Source organism: Ranitomeya imitator, chromosome 10 (assembly GCF_032444005.1).
Source record: "Ranitomeya imitator isolate aRanImi1 chromosome 10, aRanImi1.pri, whole genome shotgun sequence".
NCBI lineage: Eukaryota > Metazoa > Chordata > Amphibia > Anura > Dendrobatidae > Ranitomeya > Ranitomeya imitator.
Window position 1 is genome coordinate 89926560 of NC_091291.1, and position 18127 is coordinate 89944686.

At 44.2% G+C, this 18127-nt stretch overlaps 1 protein-coding gene across 1 annotated transcript in view; it reads right to left on the reverse strand.

Annotated features, from left to right (window-relative positions):
• Positions 1-1333: 1333 nt before the first annotated feature.
• The window catches only part of DDX6 (DEAD-box helicase 6), a 59574-nt gene continuing 42780 nt past the window's right edge, over positions 1334-18127 (reverse strand). The window contains exons 10-14 of the mRNA XM_069741592.1: positions 13308-13424; positions 6728-6791; positions 6537-6638; positions 5571-5750; positions 1334-4820 (exon numbers count right to left, since the gene is read on the reverse strand). Coding sequence (XP_069597693.1) covers positions 5578-5750; positions 6537-6638; positions 6728-6791; positions 13308-13424 — 456 coding nt within the window. The 3' untranslated portion in view covers positions 1334-4820; positions 5571-5577. The remainder of the gene's footprint in view (positions 4821-5570; positions 5751-6536; positions 6639-6727; positions 6792-13307; positions 13425-18127) is intronic.

The following is an 18127-nucleotide window of genomic DNA, read 5'->3' on the forward strand; positions in this document are numbered from 1 at the left end:
CGCATAAAGTGATCTCAGATTTGAAATATGTGTCCTGGTCAGGAAGGTAAAAATTGGATCCGGTTTGAAGGGGTGAAAATATCTGACACCATGAACAAAGGTAAGAGCCCAGCAGTACTGTGCTTCAAGGAAAGGCATCCATGCATAGAAGGGATTCACTCAGGGGAATAGTAGGATTCCTTATCACAAAAATTCTACATGAATATTGTAAAAATAAGTCTAAGGCTGTGCGCACACGTTTCGGAATTTGCGCTATAAAAACGTGAAAGAAAACACATACATTAAGCATCCTATTAGAATGCATTCCGCATTTTTTTTGTGCACATGCTGTGTTTTTTCCGTGGTGGAAACGCATTCCGGAAAAAAAAAACACGCATGTTCATTCTTTGTGCGGAATCGCGGGGATTCCGCACACATAGGAATGCACTGATCCGCTTACGTTCCACATGGGGCTATGCCCACCATGCGGGAAGTAAGCGGATCATGTGCGGTTGGTACCTACCCAGGGCGGAGGAGAGGAGACTATCCTCCAGGCCCTGGGAACCATATGACATGTTAAAATTAAAATAAAAAGTGATATTCTCGCCTTCCGGCGTCCCCGGCAATCTTCCCGTTCCCAGTAATACCTCGCGGCAATGACCCGTGATGACGTAGCATCTCAAGACCGCTACGTCATCTGAGGTCATTGCCGCTAGGCATTACTGGGAACGGGAGCATCGCGAGGAGCGGTAAGATTGCTGGGGACGCCGGAAGGTGAGAAGATCACGATTTTTTATTATTTTTAACATTAGGTCTTTTTACTATTGATGCTGCATAGGCCACATCAATAGTAAAAAGTTAGTCACACTCGTCAAACACTCTGTGTGTGCACATAGCCTAAATGCACAGCAATACACTGCACAAGATCATCTCCATAGATCACCACAGGTCTCAAATAAAACACCAAGGTGGTTTGAAAGTTTGCACCAAAAATTGGTACAGCATGGATTTATGCAATTTTACTAAATACACATACACTGAGGCCTAATTAGTGATGAGTGAACGTGCTCGAATAATGTGTTATCTCAGTATCTCAGGCATGCTCGGACCCCGTGGCTGCATGATTTGCAGCCGTTAGACAATCACAACACGTGGGGATTCACTAACCGCCACAAATCATGCAGCTGCAGGGACTAGAACATAATAAACGAGCACTCCCAGACGCTCCGATAACACGTCATCCGAGAACGTTCGCTCATCACTACTAACGCCACATCATGCACATATACCATTTGCCTACAAAAGTGTCTGTAAATTGACACTTAATCAATTTGACAAATACACAAAGACAATGTTGTGATTTCCAGTGGGTATTTATTAAGTTAACAGAAAATCATCCTCCAGTTTGTACCATTTTTCTTCCATACATAAGGTTATTAAACCTAACCAACAAAGAAACAGAAAAAAAAAACCCACTGGGCCATTTTCTCAGGTTTTAGATGAAGCAGTGATGGTAGCGGCTTAATTAACTCCACTGTGGATAATGAATTAATTCTGGCACCAGTGACAATATCCAGTGATTACAAGTAAGCCGCTACCGATCAGAGACGTTTAATTGGAAAATGGCATTGAATATCCTCCTGAGGCCACTATTCAACTTGGACCGCAGCACCAAGAGGATCAGTTACTGAAATTGGGGATTACAATTTGTCTGCCACCAAATGTTAAACTTCTTGGCGTTACAACTGTTGACATACAAATGGTTATTCTCCACCCATCAAATTAAGGGTACAACCAACATTGTACCTACCCCATATTGGCCCATGAGATCCATTGTAACATATTCGGAACAATTTCATTTCATTTCTCCACAGTTTCATATGTAAATAAATTTTTACTTTTTTTTTTTTTTTTTAATCGGCTATGCAAAAAAGGAAAAAAAAAAAAAAAGTATCAAGCCACTTTTCTGTTTTACGAAAGAAAAAAAAAAAAACACCTCATTGTTGCCATTTCACTGCTCTTAGGTGGAAAGTTAGGAGAAAAAAAAAAAAAAAAAGATTGGAAGAACATTTTAGAAACGGATCCCAATATGTTTAACTTTGGATCATAACCCTATTAACTCCCTCCCAAAATAAAAAAACAAAAAAAATCAGAATGAGATGCCAAACCTGTTTAGTTTTCAAGCATATATTAAAGTATACCTGACTGAACACTGAACAGTAATACTTCATTTCCAACGTGTTGTTTTCATAAAGGGTGAATGGAAAAATTTCTACTAGAATTGAAAGATGCTCCCATCTCATTCTGGGACCAAAAAAAAAAAAAAAAAAAAAAAAAATAAATGGTAAAATAAAAACAGTTCCTCGCTCCCGTACCCAACATTGGGCCTTATCAGATTGAGCCATGAATATTTTGCTGCTATAATGTGGCGCCGTACTACAGCAGTATGGTTTTGGAAGCTTCTCTGGCAGGCCTGGACTTCACTCCATAAACTCATGCTGCCATTTCATGGATCATCAATTGCAGTCATTCACAAAATGCATATTTGGGTGCAAAATTAGACTAGCTTGCTGCCAAAGCTGGCAAGACTGCAACCAATAAGTGAGGTGTTCTACACTAAAGGAGAAAAACGATTAAAATTTTTTTTAAGTATTTCAGAGCATCTTTCAATTCGGATCTTTGTTTACATGCGCTGCACCCGACGAGACAGCAGTTCCCAAATCGCTGCCCCTGTATTCCTATAGCGCTCGTTAAGCCAATCCCTGGCGTGCGGTGTAAAGCATACGCAGGGTATGGACATTTAGAGAATTTAAAATAAAAAATATATATATAGCGTCATTCAAGGATCATGGATTTAGCACCAGCGTAACACTGCATTTCAGCATCGCAGCGGCACAGAATTGCACAATGACGGGTGCAGCCTAAAACACAACTGGGCAAGAGGAAGTCATTTATTGCACCATGATCCAACACTAAGCTGAAATTATTATCCAAGAATAATCCCCTTCAGTAGCAGAGCGATCATAGTATTGTTAAATATTAAATAATCCACCCCACGAAAAAGAAATTTTTTTTTTTTAAATTCTGCCAATTGTTCTCTTGCGTTACTGAAGGTTCAGGCTCTTTACAAGTAGCTGTGCTTCTACGGGCACCTGGATGTGCAATATTCAGTGCTAGACGGTGCTAGCAGGCTTCAACTAAACAATGGGATAAGCTTTATTTTAGGGCACAGGCACAATGAAGAGTCTTCTTCTAGAATACTGCACGATCCAGGTGCCTCGAGTTTTGGGACAATGAAACCAAATGAACAAGTGATGGTTCCTCACTCACTTTGCCTGTACATGAGGCCAAGCATCTAGCATGCTGGGAGAGGCTCAGATCAAAGCAACATTTCCCTTCCAGCCTCCACAAAAAAGTTTAAAGAAAACTATGCCTCGTCCTAGATTTTCAAATAAGAGCGTCTTTGCCTTAACGCATCGCATTTTTTTTTTTTGAATTTCTCATTTTTAATACGGGCGGTCTAAATGAAGTAAAAAAGACGAGGAGGAAATTCCACGTAAAAGCCAAACGAGTCGCTCCGTATTAGAACAAAAGGATTTGGCTTGTACTTTACCTCCTCAATATTAGACCACGCTCTCTAAAATGTTGCCATAAACTGAACCTCTCTCAACTTACGCTGCAAACCTAAAAACACAAAGAAACCTTCAACAAACCATCATCAAGGAAAAGAAAGAAAATTATTCCGCCTAGCCCTCCCCCACGCCCTCCCAACAAAAATATTTACAGATTTTATACAAGTATACACAATGTTTTTTCTTTAGATTACCCCCATACCCCTCATGCAAGGGAATTTTGTGTGTTTTTTTTTTTTTTAGAGGGGGTATGGCTTTGGAATACATCTGGAAACAAATGTTGCTGCAAATTGGAAAAAAAAAAAAAAAAAATCTATAAACACCCCATTTAGTGTTTAGAAACAGAAACCAAACCAGCACCTGCCTTTGTGATGTAGAGTAAGTGTCTGGAACTTGCACTTTAAAGCCCGTTTTCTGCTCGTGTAATGACAGGTAGATGTATTTACAAGCTATTGGAACCCCCGATATTGGCAATCGCTTGCTTTCCAGATGTGAGGGGACAAATATACAAGTGGAAGAGTGGAAGAGTTTCACGGCCAGCAGTTTTTGATCTAAAAAGCACCAGCTTGGTGATCTGCAGATGTTAGATGGTTTAAAAAAAATAAAATAAAGCAAGGAAATGAATGTATTGTCTCGTAAGGGCTGCAGTGAAGAGAACCTTGAATGGTCTTGTAGCATAAGGCACTTTGCACAAGTAAAATAGTTTGCGTTATGGAGGGGGTGGGGTGGGATTGACATGAACTCCACACTGCCATAAGAGAATGCACAATACAAAAAAATAAAATGGTAATAAGTACTTGGAACTTCTAAGAAGGGGTTTAGATTGAGTATTGCATTGTTGAACCAGTTGGTGGACTGGGTGGTGCGGGGTGCACACATGAAAGAGGCTTAAATAGTGCAAGGGTCCTTCAGCAGAATATCAGATTCCAGTATGCTTTCCATCTTCCATGGGTAAAAAGTGAGAGGGGGGAAAAAAAACAAAACAAGTGCAACATCATGAATCCTGTGGATGCACAGTGCAAACAAATGGGGCTCAAAATCACAGATAAAAAGGAGGAGGGGGGGAAAAAAAAATATCTTCAGGCTCGAAATGAAGTTGGTCAATGTTCCAGAAGGCAGAGGAGAACAAAAAATGGGAGGCAGGCAAGTGAGAAAACCCTCATCAACAAAAGGATGCACTGTCAAACTCTTCTGGGGGTCAGCCAAAGCCTGCAATAATAATAATAACACAGTCAGTATCATCCTCACATTACTCCATGTAACCCAGATCACAGGGTGGCACATTGTACAATTCTACGGTGGTCCCTACCACAATCGTAGTAGGACAAGGTCCATTCCCGGCTGCATATTCACTTAGGTCACCGTATGGCGCTCATGCATTTTGGTGAAGTGTGCAGGTAAAAGCCAGACTGCACGTACCCCATCTAGCACCATACTGCAGTTGTGGGAGCAGTCCCATGTAACCAGTTCCTGACCAGTGACAAATGCATGGTCGGGTGCTTATTGCAGGTACCATCTTCATATGCCTATCAATGCCGCTGTATAAAGCATTGCCATTTATATCATGAGAAGATCACATGATTCAGTGTCCTAGTGAGGAAATCCCTAAATGACTGCAGCTTTAGGTTTAAAGCACCATCCCAAATACATAGAGGTCTGGAAGACTATAAAATGGCACCAGAGAAAGCCAACCAATTCCTTAAACTGCTTGGCTGATGGGGGAAACCTGACAAATAATATTACAGTGCAAAAAGAAAAAAAAGCTTTACATTTGGAATATGCAAGAACACTAAATTTGTCATTTTAGATATATTACATACATCACAAAATGGTGGCAATAAAGTGGGAAAAAAACCGCATAGACTAAAAGTTGTGGCTTGTGGAAGAGGAGAAGGGTTAAGGCGAAATTCTACATATTGTGCAGTAACAAAACTTCACATGAAAGAGCGCCTCACTCACATGCAGATTAATGCTTCTCTTCTCCGGACTCGCTGTGATATTCGGCCACATACAGGCTTTTGTCGATACTGCTGGGTATGGGTTTGATTTCTGTTCCCAGCTGTTCTTCAATACTTTTAAGGTTAAATCTGTCATCGTAGGTGATCAAGTTAATAGCAAGTCCAAGGTGGCCAAAGCGACCTGAGAAGGGAGAGGAATAAGTACATAAAACCTAACAAGTTAACAATAGACTGTCAACAACAGAACACAAGCATGAAAAGATCACAGCAGCGCAACGTTCATCATAAGGCTGTGCTCAGACTCGGCAATCGTGTGCTTAGGGAATCGGTCAGCAGGTTTTGCTCCCTCATCCGAGAGCAGCATTAAGTAGGACAAGAGACTGATTCCAATGATGTATCACTTTGATTACTGGGTGCAGCAGTTGTCCGTCCTTAGATGTAGCAGAGCTGAGAAACGTGACCATCCACACTAGGCTCTGTATGTACTTGGTTTCTTGACCATGAGCTGCTTATCACAGGAGGGGGCGCATCGGTCCTAGTAGTGCTCATCTCCTAGTGATAAAACCTTCATAGTAAACAGCACAGACTGATGAGTGACATCACGGAATTCAGTGTTTTAACCCCCTGCCTCATGCTGTCCTCAGATTACATAAAAATGTGACAGATTCCCTTCAGCATTGCATGCCTGTAATTAAAGCCAAAACGAAAAGAAAGGAAAAAAAAACAAAAAAAAAAAAACATCCCCCTCCACCATCATGTATTACGTTCTGATGTAGATTCTGGTGTTGAGTCTGACAAATGACAGACCTGCCATGGCCTTCCCACTGGATGTATATAATATTTTATTTCATACAAGATTAGGAAATACAGACAGCTTTCCGGGGTATAATAAAATGGTCGTCGGGCAACCATATAAAGATTCATATACTCTGCCCATTCCATAACACCAGACAGTATCGCTTCTTACCTGATCTGCCTATGCGATGAAGATAGGTCTCTGCCAGCTTTGGAAAGTCAAAGTTTATCACCACATTCACAGCTTGGATATCAATACCACGGGTAAACAAATCTGGGGGGTGGGGGGAAAAAAAGGCATGGTAAAGAAAGTGCAACTTCGCAATGAAGCAGAGGGGTGATGGGAGCTGGAATAAGTCTTACCAGTGCAAACAAGGTTACGGCACAATCCGTTTCTGAAATCATGGAAAACTCTATTCCTGTGTTCCTGTGAAAGAGAACGTGCAGGAGCGTGAAATACAACAGCTACTCGCTATAAACCATCACGGACAGATCCTGGAGAGCACCAGACCTTTATAGGTCTCCACTATATGGAATGGGATCACACAGGTCTACTAGCTGCATGACATCAAAGGTTCCTCCTAATGTATCAATCCTTGTAATTTGGTCTTTTATTGGTGATCAAAATGGATTGTGCATACCAAAATGGGAATAACCCTTGAATTGTGATCATCTCATAACGGCACTAACATTTTGGTATTCTTTTGCAATATATTGGCACATTCATGTCAGTGTATTCTGCGTCTGCATAGACTACAGCACTTTTAACCCCTTCATGACCCAGCCTATTTTGACCTTAATGACCTGGCCGTTTTTTGCAATTCTGACCAGTGTCCCTTTATGAGGTAATAACTCAGGAACGCTTCAACGGATCCTAGCGGTTCTGAGATTGTTTTTTCGTGACATATTGGGCTTCATGTTAGTGGTAAATTTAGGTCAATAAATTCTGCGTTTATTTGTGATAAAAACGGAAATTTGGCGAAAATTTTGAAAATTTCGCAATTTTCACATTTTGAATTTTTATTCTGTTAAACCAGAGAGTTATGTGACACAAAATAGTTAATAAATAACATTTCCCACATGTCTACTTTACACCAGCACAATTTTGGAAACAACATTTTTTTTTGCTAGGAAGTTATAAGAGTTAAAATTTGACCAGCGATTTCTCATTTTTACAACGAAATTTACAAAACCATTTTTTTTAGGGACCACCTCACATTTGAAGTCAGTTTGAGGGGTCTATATGGATGAAAATACCCAAAAGTGACACCATTCTAAAAAATGCACCCCTCAAGGTGCTCAAAACCACATTCAAGAAGTTTTTTAACCCTTCAGGTGCTTCACAGCAGCAGAAGCAACATGGAAGGAAAAAATGAACATTTAACTTTTTAGTCACAAAAATTATCTTTTAGCAACATTTTTTTTATTTTCCCAATGGTACAAGGAGAAACTGAACCACGAAAGTTGTTGTCCAATTTGTCCTGAGTACGCTGATACCTCATATGTGGGGGTAAACCACTGTTTGGGCGCACGGCAGGGCTTGGAAGGGAAGGAGCGCCATTTGACTTTTTGAATGAAAAATTGGCTCCACTCTTTAGCGGACACCATGTCACGTTTGGAGAGCCCCCGTGTGCCTAAAAATTGGAGCTCCCCCACACGTGACCCCATTTTGGAAACTAGACGCCCCAAGGAACTTATCTAGATGCATAGTGAGAACTTTGAACCCCCGGGGGCTTCACAAATTGATCCGTAAAAATGAAAAAGTACTTTTTTTTCACAAAAAAATTCTTTTAGCCTCAATTTTTTTCATTTTCACATGGGCAACAGGATAAAATGGATCCTAAAATTTGTTGGGCAATTTCTCATGAGTACACCGATACCTCACATGTGGAGGTAAACCACTGTTTGGGCACATGGTAAGGTTCGGAAGGGAAGGAGCGCCATTTGACTCTTTGAATGAAAAATTATCTCCATTGTTAGCGGACACCATGTCGTGTTTGGAGAGCCCCCGTGTGCCTAAACATTGGAGCTCCCCCACAAATAACCCCATTTTGGAAACTAGACCCCCCAAGGAACTTATCTAGATGCATATTGAGCACTTTAAACCCTCAGGTGCTTCACAAATTGATCTGTAAAAATGAAAAAGTACTTTTTTTTTCACAAAAAAATTCTTTTCGCCTCAGTTTTTCATTTTCACATGGGCAATAGGATAAAATGAATCCTAAAATTTGTTGGGCAATTTCTCCCGAGTACGCCGATACCTCATATGTGGGGGTAAACCACTGTTTGGGCACACGGCAGGGCTCGGAAGGGAAGGCGCGCCATTTGACTTTTTGAATGGAAAATTAGCTCCAATTGTTAGCGGACACCATGTCGCGTTTAGAGAGCCCCTGTGTGCCTATGCATTGGAGCTCCCCCACAAGTGACCCCATTTTGGAAACTAGACCCCCCAAGGAACTTATCTAGATGCATATTGAGCACTTTAAACCCCCAGGTGCTTCACAGAAGTTTATAATGCAGAGCCATGAAAATAAAAAATAATTTTTCTTTCCTCAAAAATGATTTTTAGCCTGGAATTTCCTATTTTGCCAAGGGTAATAGGAGAAATTGGACCGCAAATGTTGTTGTCCAGTTTGTCCTGAGTACGCTGATACCCCATATGTGGGGGTAAACCACTGTTTGGGCGCACGGCAGGGCTCGGAAGGGAAGGCACGCCAATTGGCTTTTTAAATGGAAAATTAGCTCCAATCATTAGCGGACACCATGTCACGTTTGGAGAGCCCCTGTGTGCCTAAACATTGGAGATCCCCCACATATGACCCCATTTTGGAAACTAGACCCCCAAAGGAACTAATCTAGATGTGTGGTGAGGACTTTGAACTTCCAAGTGCTTCACAGAAGTTTATAACGCAGAGCCATGAAAATAAAATAAAAATTTTATTTTCTCTAAAATGATTTTTTAGCCTGCAATTTATTATTTTCCCAAGGGTAACAGGAGAAATTTGACCCCAAAAGTTGTTGTACAGTTTCTCCTGAGTACGCTGATACCCCATATGTGGGGGTAAACCACAGTTTGGGCACATGTCGGGGCTCGGAAGTCAAGTAGTGACATTTTGAAATGCAGACTTTGATGGAATGCTCTGCGGGCATTACGTTGCGTTTGCAGAGCCCCTGATGTGGCTAAACAGTAGAAACCCCCCACAAGTGACCCCATTTTAGAAACTAGACCCCGAAAGGAACTTATCTAGATGTGAGGTGAGCACTTTGAACCCCCAAGTGCTTCACAGAAGTTTATAACACAGAGCAGTGAAAATAATAAATACGTTTTCTTTCCTCAAAAATAATTTTTTAGCCCAGAATTTTTTATTTTCCCAAGGGTTACAGGAGAAATTGGACCCCAAAAGTTGTTGTCCAGTTTCTCCTGAGTACGCTGATACCCCATATGTGGGGGTAAACCACTGTTTGGGCACACGTCGGGGCTCAGAAGGGAAGTAGTGACTTTTGAAATGCAGACTTTGATGGAATGGTCTGCGGGCGTCACGTTGCGTTTGCAGAGCCCCTGGTGTGCCTAAACAGTAGAAACCCCCCACAAGTGACCCCATTTTGGAAACTAGACCCCCCAAGGAACTTATCTAGATATGTGGTGAGCACTTTGAACCCCCAAGTGCTTCACAGACGTTTACAACGCAGAGCCGTGAAAATAAAAAATCATTTTTCTTTCCTCAAAAATGATGTTTTAGCAAGCAATTTTTTATTTTCTCAAGGGTAACAGGAGAAATTGGACCCCAGTAATTGTTGCCCAGTTTGTTCTGAGTACGCTGATACCCCATATGTGGGGGTAAACCACTGTTTGGGAACATGTCGGGGCTCGGAAGTCAAGTAGTGACGTTTTGAAATGCAGACTTTGATGGAATGGTCTGCGGGCGTCACGTTGCGTTTGCAGAGCCCCTGGTGTGCCTAAACAGTAGAAACCCCCCACAAGTGACCCCATTTTGGAAACTAGACCCCCCAAGGAACTTATCTAGATATGTGGTGAGCACTTTGAACCCCCAAGTGCTTCACAGACGTTTACAACGCAGAGCCGTGAAAATAAAAAATCATTTTACTTTCCTCAAAAATGATGTTTTAGCAAGCAATTTTTTATTTTCTCAAGGGTAACAGGAGAAATTGGACCCCAGTAATTGTTGCCCAGTTTGTCCTGAGTACACTGATACCCCATATGTGGGGGTAAACCACTGTTTGGGCACACGTCGGGGCTCGGAAGGGAAGGAGCACCATTTGACTTTTTGAATAAAAGATTGGCTGGAATCAATGGTGGCGCCATGTTGCGTTTGGAGACCCCCTGATGTGCCTAAACAGTGGAAACCCCTCAATTCTTACGCCAACACACCCCTAACCCTTATCCCAACTGTAGCCGTAACCCTAACCACAACCCTAACCGCAACACACCCCTAACCACAACCCTAACCCCAACACACCCCTAACCCTAACCCTAATTCCAACCCAACCCTAACCCTAAGGCTATGTACCCACGTTGCGGATTCGTGTGAGATTTTTCCGCACCATTTTTGAAAAATCCGCGGGTAAAAGGCACTGCGTTTTACCTGCGGATTTACTGCGGATTTCACCTGCGGATTCCTATTGAGGAATAGGTGTAAAACGCTGCGGAATCCGCACAAAGAATTGACATGCTGCGGAAAATACAACGCAGCGTTTCCGTGCGGTATTTTCCGCACCATGGGCACAGCGGATTTGGTTTTCCATAGGTTTACATGGTACTGTAAACCTGATGGAACACTGCTGCGGATCCGTAGCGGCCAATCCGCTGCGGATCCGCAGCCAAATCCGCACCGTGTGCACATAGCCTAATTCTAAAGGTATGTGCACACGCTTTGGAAAACGCTGCGGATCCGCAGCAGTTTCCCATGAGTTTACATTTCAATGTAAACCTATGGGAAACAAAAATCGCTGTACACATGCTGCGGAAAAACTGCACGGAAACGCAGCGGTTTACATTCCGCAGCATGTCACTTCTTTCTGCGGATTCCACAGCGGTTTTACAACTGCTCCAATAGAAAATCGCAGTTGTAAAACCGCAGTGAAATGCGCAGAAAAACCGCGGTAAATCTGCCATAAATCCGCAGCGGTTTAGCACTGCGGATTTATCAAATCCGCTGCAGAAAAATCCGCAGAGGACCAGAATACGTGTGCACATACCGAAACCCTAACCCTAACCCTAACCCTACCCCTAACCCTACCCCTACCTCTACCCCTAACCCTACCCCTAACCCTAACCCTACCCCTACCCCTAACCCTACCCCTACCCCTAACCCTAACCCTAGTTCTAACCCTAACCCTACCCCTACCCCTAACCCTACCCCTAACCCTAACCCTACCCCTACCCCTAACCCTACCCCTACCCCTACCCCTAACCCTAGTTCTAACTCCAACCTTAGTGAAAAAAAAAAAAAATTATTTATTTTATTATTGTCCCTATCTATGGGGGACAAATGGGGGGGGTCATTTACTGTTTTTTTATTTTGACCACTGTGATAGATTATATCACAGTGATCAAAATTCACATTGGAACGAATCTGCCGGCCGGCAGATTCGGCGGGCGCACTGCGCATGCGCCCGCCATTTTGGAACATGGCGGCGCTCGGGGAAGAAGACTGACGGACCTCGCCAGGATCGGTAAGTATAAGGGGGGGAGATCAGGGCACGGGGGGGCGTCGGAGCACGGGGGGGGAGGGATCGGAGCATGGGGGAGAGTGATCGGTGTGCGGGCGGGTGGATCGGTGTGCAGGGGGGGGGGATCGGTGTGCAGGGGGGGTGGTTCGGAGCACGGGGGGGGATCGGAGTGCGGGGGGGTTTGATTGGAGCACGGGGGGGTGTGATTGGAGCACGGGGGAGCGGACAGGAGGACGGGGGAGCGGAGCACAGGACGGAGGGGAGCGCTGCACAGATCGGGGGGCTGGGGGGGCGATCGGAGGGGTGGGGTGGGGGCACATTAGTATTTCCAGCCATGGCCGATGATATTGCAGCATCGGCCATGGCTGGATTGTAATATTTCACCATTTTTTTAGGTGAAATATTACAAATCGCTCTGATTGGCAGTTTCACTTTCAACAGCCAATCAGAGCGATCGTAGCCACGAGGGGGTGAAGCCACCCCCCCTGGGCTAAACTACCACTCCCCCTGTCCCTGCAGATCGGGTGAAATGGGAGTTAACCCTTTCACCCGGCCTGCAGGGACGCGATCTTTCTGTGACACAGCATATGCGTCACAGGTCGGATTGGCACCGACTTTCATGACGCATACGCTGTGTCACAGGTCGGGAAGGGGTTAAACTCCTTTACATGTCAGGTGGACCTCAGTCTAGTCCCACATGTCTGTAGTGAATCACCCTAAACAAGGCTACAAAAGCTTGCCTGCCGTCTGGAGCATGGCTGTGTGGTTTGCACAAGTGAGGGTAAATTGCATTGTTAATGGCAGTTGTGCATTAGTCATCCTGTCACCGGAGGTTGCATGCCCACAGAGGCAGTGACCACTGACCTTGATGTCATCGCATGGTTAAAGGGGTTGTCCACTACTAGGCCAATACCTTCTTGATTTAAACGTTTGGTGCCAATAAAATAAAACCGCTTATACTCACCTCCCGTGCCGGGAGCCATTTCAGCGGTGTCTGCACTCGCGGTCCTGTAGCTCCCATGTGGTTATTGTGACATGTCATACGTGCATGAGAGACCCAAGAAGGAGAGTGCCGACACCACTGGAACAGCACCGTCAGTAGTGGACAACTTTAAAGGGCCCTCAACTATTTAAGACAACAGACATAGCAGTAAGTGAAGTGTGGGAAAGGGTCAATATGTCAGAAAACCAAACATTGAAAATACAGAACCCAAGAACTAGATATTGTTTTGAACCTCTGATATGTACAAACCTGTCTCATCTTGGCATGGATATAGAAGCAGGAATAACCCAACTGGGAGATTTTCTTCGCCAACAGCTCTACCCGCTGGGAGGAGTTGCAGAAGATTATAGACTGATTTATCTGGAGCTAAAAAAAAAACAAAAACAAAAAAAAAGCACACTATAATAATCGCTAGAACATGAAAATAACTCCCATGTAGCATTAGAATACAGTGCGTAAATGCGATAAGACTTAAACACTTGCATGTGGAGCATTTTAACTCTGATCTGTTCTCATCAAGCATAAAAACTAGACTGTGCGGCCTGTGGAGGAGCGCCGAGAGACAAAAATAGAATTATTCTTACCGTTAATTCGGTTTCTAGGAGCCTTCCACGACAGCCATCAGGAGGTTGTCTCCATTCCCTAATGGGGGACAGGAAGCACAAGAGGTTAAAAACCCCTCCCACCTCCCATTAACCAGTGACTTACAACTGAACCCATAGCACCGGTTACCTTTAGGTTCTCAGAAAAATATCCAAGAACATCGGGAGGGAATTAATGCTGTCGTGGAAGGCTCCTAGAAACCGAATTAACGGTAAGAATAATTCTATTTTCTCTAGTAGCCTTCCACGACAGCCACCAGGAGGGATGCCAACCAATTCTGTATTTAGGGAGGGACCACAGCTTGAAGAACCTTTCGGCCAAAAGCAAGATCCTGATTGGACCAGAAATCCAATCTATAATGTTTAGTAAATGTGTGTAGAGAAGACCATGTTGCTGCCCTGCAAATCTGCTCCGAAGAAGCGCCAGCCCTTTCAGCCCAAGAGACGGAAGTAGATCTGGTGGAATGAGCCTTTAGGCCCGCAGGAACAGCAATATTCTGATTTAGGTATGCTTCAGAAATGGCCTTTTTTATCCAGTTGGCAATGGTACTCTTCGCTACCTTCTTGCCTTTGTTTCTGCCAGAAAGATGAACGAAGAGATTTTTGTCAATTCTAAATGATTTAGTATAATCTAAGTAGTATAAAACTATACGTCGTACGTCCAAAGTATGGAACCTGTGTTCTTCCGGATTTGAAGGATTGTGACAAAACGATGGGAGGACTATGTCCTGTGATCGATGGAATTCTGACACTACCTTCGGTAGGAAACAAGGATCTGGACGGAATACGATGGAGTTATCTCTTATGGTAAGATAAGGCTCTCTAATTGAGAGAGCTTGTATTTCCCCCACTCTTCTTGCGGTAGAAATTGCAACCAAGAAGGCCGTCTTGCAGGACAGAAGATGCGAGGAACAAGATGATAGTGGCTCAAATGGAGGAGCCGTAAGACCCTTTAGAACTATGTTTAGGTCCCAGGATGGCACAAAAATTTGTTTTCTTGGACAATGTCTTGATGCCGCGACCATAAACCTCTTTATCCAACGATGACCTGCAAGATCCTGATCGAAGACGGAACTCAAGGCTGACACTTGAACTTTCAAGGTACTTGGCTTCAGCCCTAATTCTAATCCCTTTTGTAAAAAATCTAATATTTGTGAAATATTAGGATGAAAAGGGTCAGGTTTATGAGGATGACACCACGAGGAGAATCTTTTCCAGATTTTTCCATATATGGCATTGGTAATAGGTTTCCTAGATTTTTGTAGAGTAGAGATTACTGACTCTGAAAGGCCCTTAGCTCTTAGTACCTGGGCTTCAATAGCCAGGCTGCCAGTTTGAACTTCTGTGGCTCCGGGTGATAAAAGGGGCCCTGGCAGAGAAGATCTTCTGATACCTGAAGAAAGACTGGACCGTCCACCTTTAATTCTTCGATGAGGTGGTACCAGCTCCTCTTCTGCCACGCTGGAGCTACTAGGATAGTCTGGACCTGATCGTCCCGGATCTTCCGGAGGGTCTTCGCAAGTAACGGTATGGGAGGGAACCCGTAAGCCAGATGGAACTTCCAAGTATGAGCGAAGGCGTCTACTCCCTGAGACCTGTCTTTGGGGTTTAGGGAGAAGTAGTTCTTGACCTGTGCATTCTGGCTGGACGCTAGAAGGTCTATATCGGGAAGACCCCACCTGTCTGTCAACATTTTGAAAACGTCCGTCTTCAGGCTCCATTCTCCTGGATGCAAGTCGTGACGGCTTAGGCGATCTGCCTGGACATTCACCGACCCCTTGAGGTGTAACGCTGAAAGTGAGAGGAGATGTTTCTCTGCCCAGCAAAATATCCTGTTTGATATTGCTTTTAGTTGGTTGAACTTTGGACTCCCCTGGTGTTTTAGATGCGCGACAGTCGTCATATTGTCCGAATAAATTCTGACATGTTGACCTATAATGAGACTGCTGGCTGCCAGAAGGGCCCTCTCCACTGCCAACAATTCTCTGAGGTTGGAGGAACTGGAACTTTCTCTCTGATTCCAGTGACCCTGGAATGGGATTTGTGAGACCACTGCTCCCCAACCTTTTTGACTGGCGTCTGTTGTCACCGTAATTAGCGGATCTTGCACCCAGTCTACACCCTTCAGCAGGTTTGATTGGATCGACCACCAGGTTAACGAGGCCTTTACCTTCCCTGGAGTGTAAACTCTTCTGTTTAAGGAATTTGGATTCCCGTTCCAGTTCCCTAAGATGTGCGCCTGCAGAACTCTGGAGTGGCTCTGAGCCCACTGGACTGATTGTATACAGGCCGTCATCGATCCCAGAAGAGACATCGCAGTTCGTAAGGTCGGAGAACGTTGTTTCCTGAAGTGTGAGACCTTGGAAATTAAATTTATCCGATGTTCCTCTGGTAAGAAGGACTTTTGACCTTCTGAATCCAGGAGGACTCCAAGGAATTTCCTCACCTTTGATGGTGACAGCCGAGATTTTTTCAGGTTTGGAATCCAACCCAACCCCTGTAAGATGTTCAGAGTTTTGGAAACTCTCTGATTGAGAACTTCGGCGGAAGGACCAATTATTAACAGGTCGTCTAAGTACGGGACTATGGCGATGTCTTGACTCCTGATATGGGCTACTGCTTCCGCCATGACTCTGGAGAACACCCTTGGGGCTGAGGAGATCCCGAAGGGGAGAACGTTGTACTGAAAATGTAAGATCTTTTGGTTGAATTGAACCGCAAATCTCAGGTATTTCCTGTGGCAAGGATGTATTGGAATATGGAAATAGGCATCCTTGAGGTCTATTGTTGCCATATATGAGTGAGGAGCTATTAGAGGGATGGCTGTTTTTACTGACTCCATCTTGAACTTGCGGTATGTTATGTATCTGTTGAGAGCCTTCAGATTTATTATAATCCGAGATTGTCCGGAAGGCTTTTTTACTATGAAGATACGGGAATAGTGGCCTTCCCCCCGCTCGTTCACTGGAACCAAGGAAATAGCTCTTGAGTTTAGCAAGTCCTGAATTCCGGCCATCATCAACTTTTGAGTCTCCCGAGATGACAGGGAGGTGACTCTTACGATCCTGGGAGGAGGCGCATCGAACTCTATCAGCAGACCCTGTTGGATAACACTCACCACCCAGGGGCTGTTGGAGATATTCTGCCAACTGTGGACAAAGTCCGAAAGCCTCCCCCCTACCGGATCGGAGTCATTGCTTCTCTTGTTGTGTTTGTTGGGGAATAAGGATGTTTTTAGGCTTCCCCTTAGCATAACTCCACCTTCCGGATTTTCCTTTCCCTCTACCCTGGGAGGGGTGGGGCTGGGAGGGCCGAAAAAAACGCTTCCTGGGAGGCTTCTGTTCAGGGAGGGTTTTCTGTCTGTGGCTTTCTCTAAGATATCATCTAAGGAGGGCCCAAACACATATTCACCCTTAAAGGGAATAGAACACAGTTTTATTTTTGACGTAACATCTCCGCTCCACATTTTTAACCAGAGAGCTCTTCTGGCTGAATTTGTCTGGACCAAGGATCTGGCGGCCACACGGATAGATTCCAGTGAGGCGTCTGCAAGGAACCCTGTTGCTCTGTGCAAGATAGGCAAAGAGTCCAGTACTTCTTCTCTTGGGGTACCCTGAGAGATGTGGCTTTCTAACTCTTCTATCCAACGGAAGAGCGAGCGGGCAACACATGTGGATGCTATATTGTACCGGAGGGCTGAGGTAGACGTTTCCCAGGATTTTTTGAGAAGACTCTCAATCTTCCTATCCAAGGGGTCTTTTAATTGGGAAGAATCCTCGAACGGCAGAGCCGTCTTTTTAGCCACTCTAGCCACTTGGACATCAATTTTTGGAATGTTCCATTTTATCGAGTCTTCATCAAGAGGAAATCGGTGCTTAAAATCTGGAGGCGTTGTTAGCCGTTTCTCGGGTAATTCCCATTCATTATTAATCATATCAATTATGCTTTTATTGACGGGAAACCCGGGCTGCTTTTCAGTATGTATACCAAACAGCTCGTCTTGTATAGATTGAGGCACTGATTCCTCTTTTAGCCCCATTGTGTTCCTCACAGCCGATACCAAATCCTCAATATATTCTGAGGAAAAAAGGTATTTCCTGATCTCCGCAGATTTATGGGGTAACGTGTCTTCCCACTTGACAGAGGAGGACGTATAGGACTCCTCAGACTCTGACTCAGAGTACTCCTGGATTTTCCTCTTTTTGGGGAGAGATGGACCAGGTGAGGATGGTGGCGGAGGTGGAGGTGGGGCGAGTGTAGCCAAGGAGGTTTGAACCTCCTGCCTAACCAAGGAGCGGATTTCATCAATCAAAGAAGGGTGTTCCGCTCTGACGATTTTATCCGTACAAGGTTGGCATAACTTTTTCTCCCAATCTGGTGGCATTTTCGCATTACAGGTAGCACATCTACGCTTGGTAATGTTTTTAGGGCCTGGCTTGACTCCCTGCAATGAGAGAGGAAGCCGTG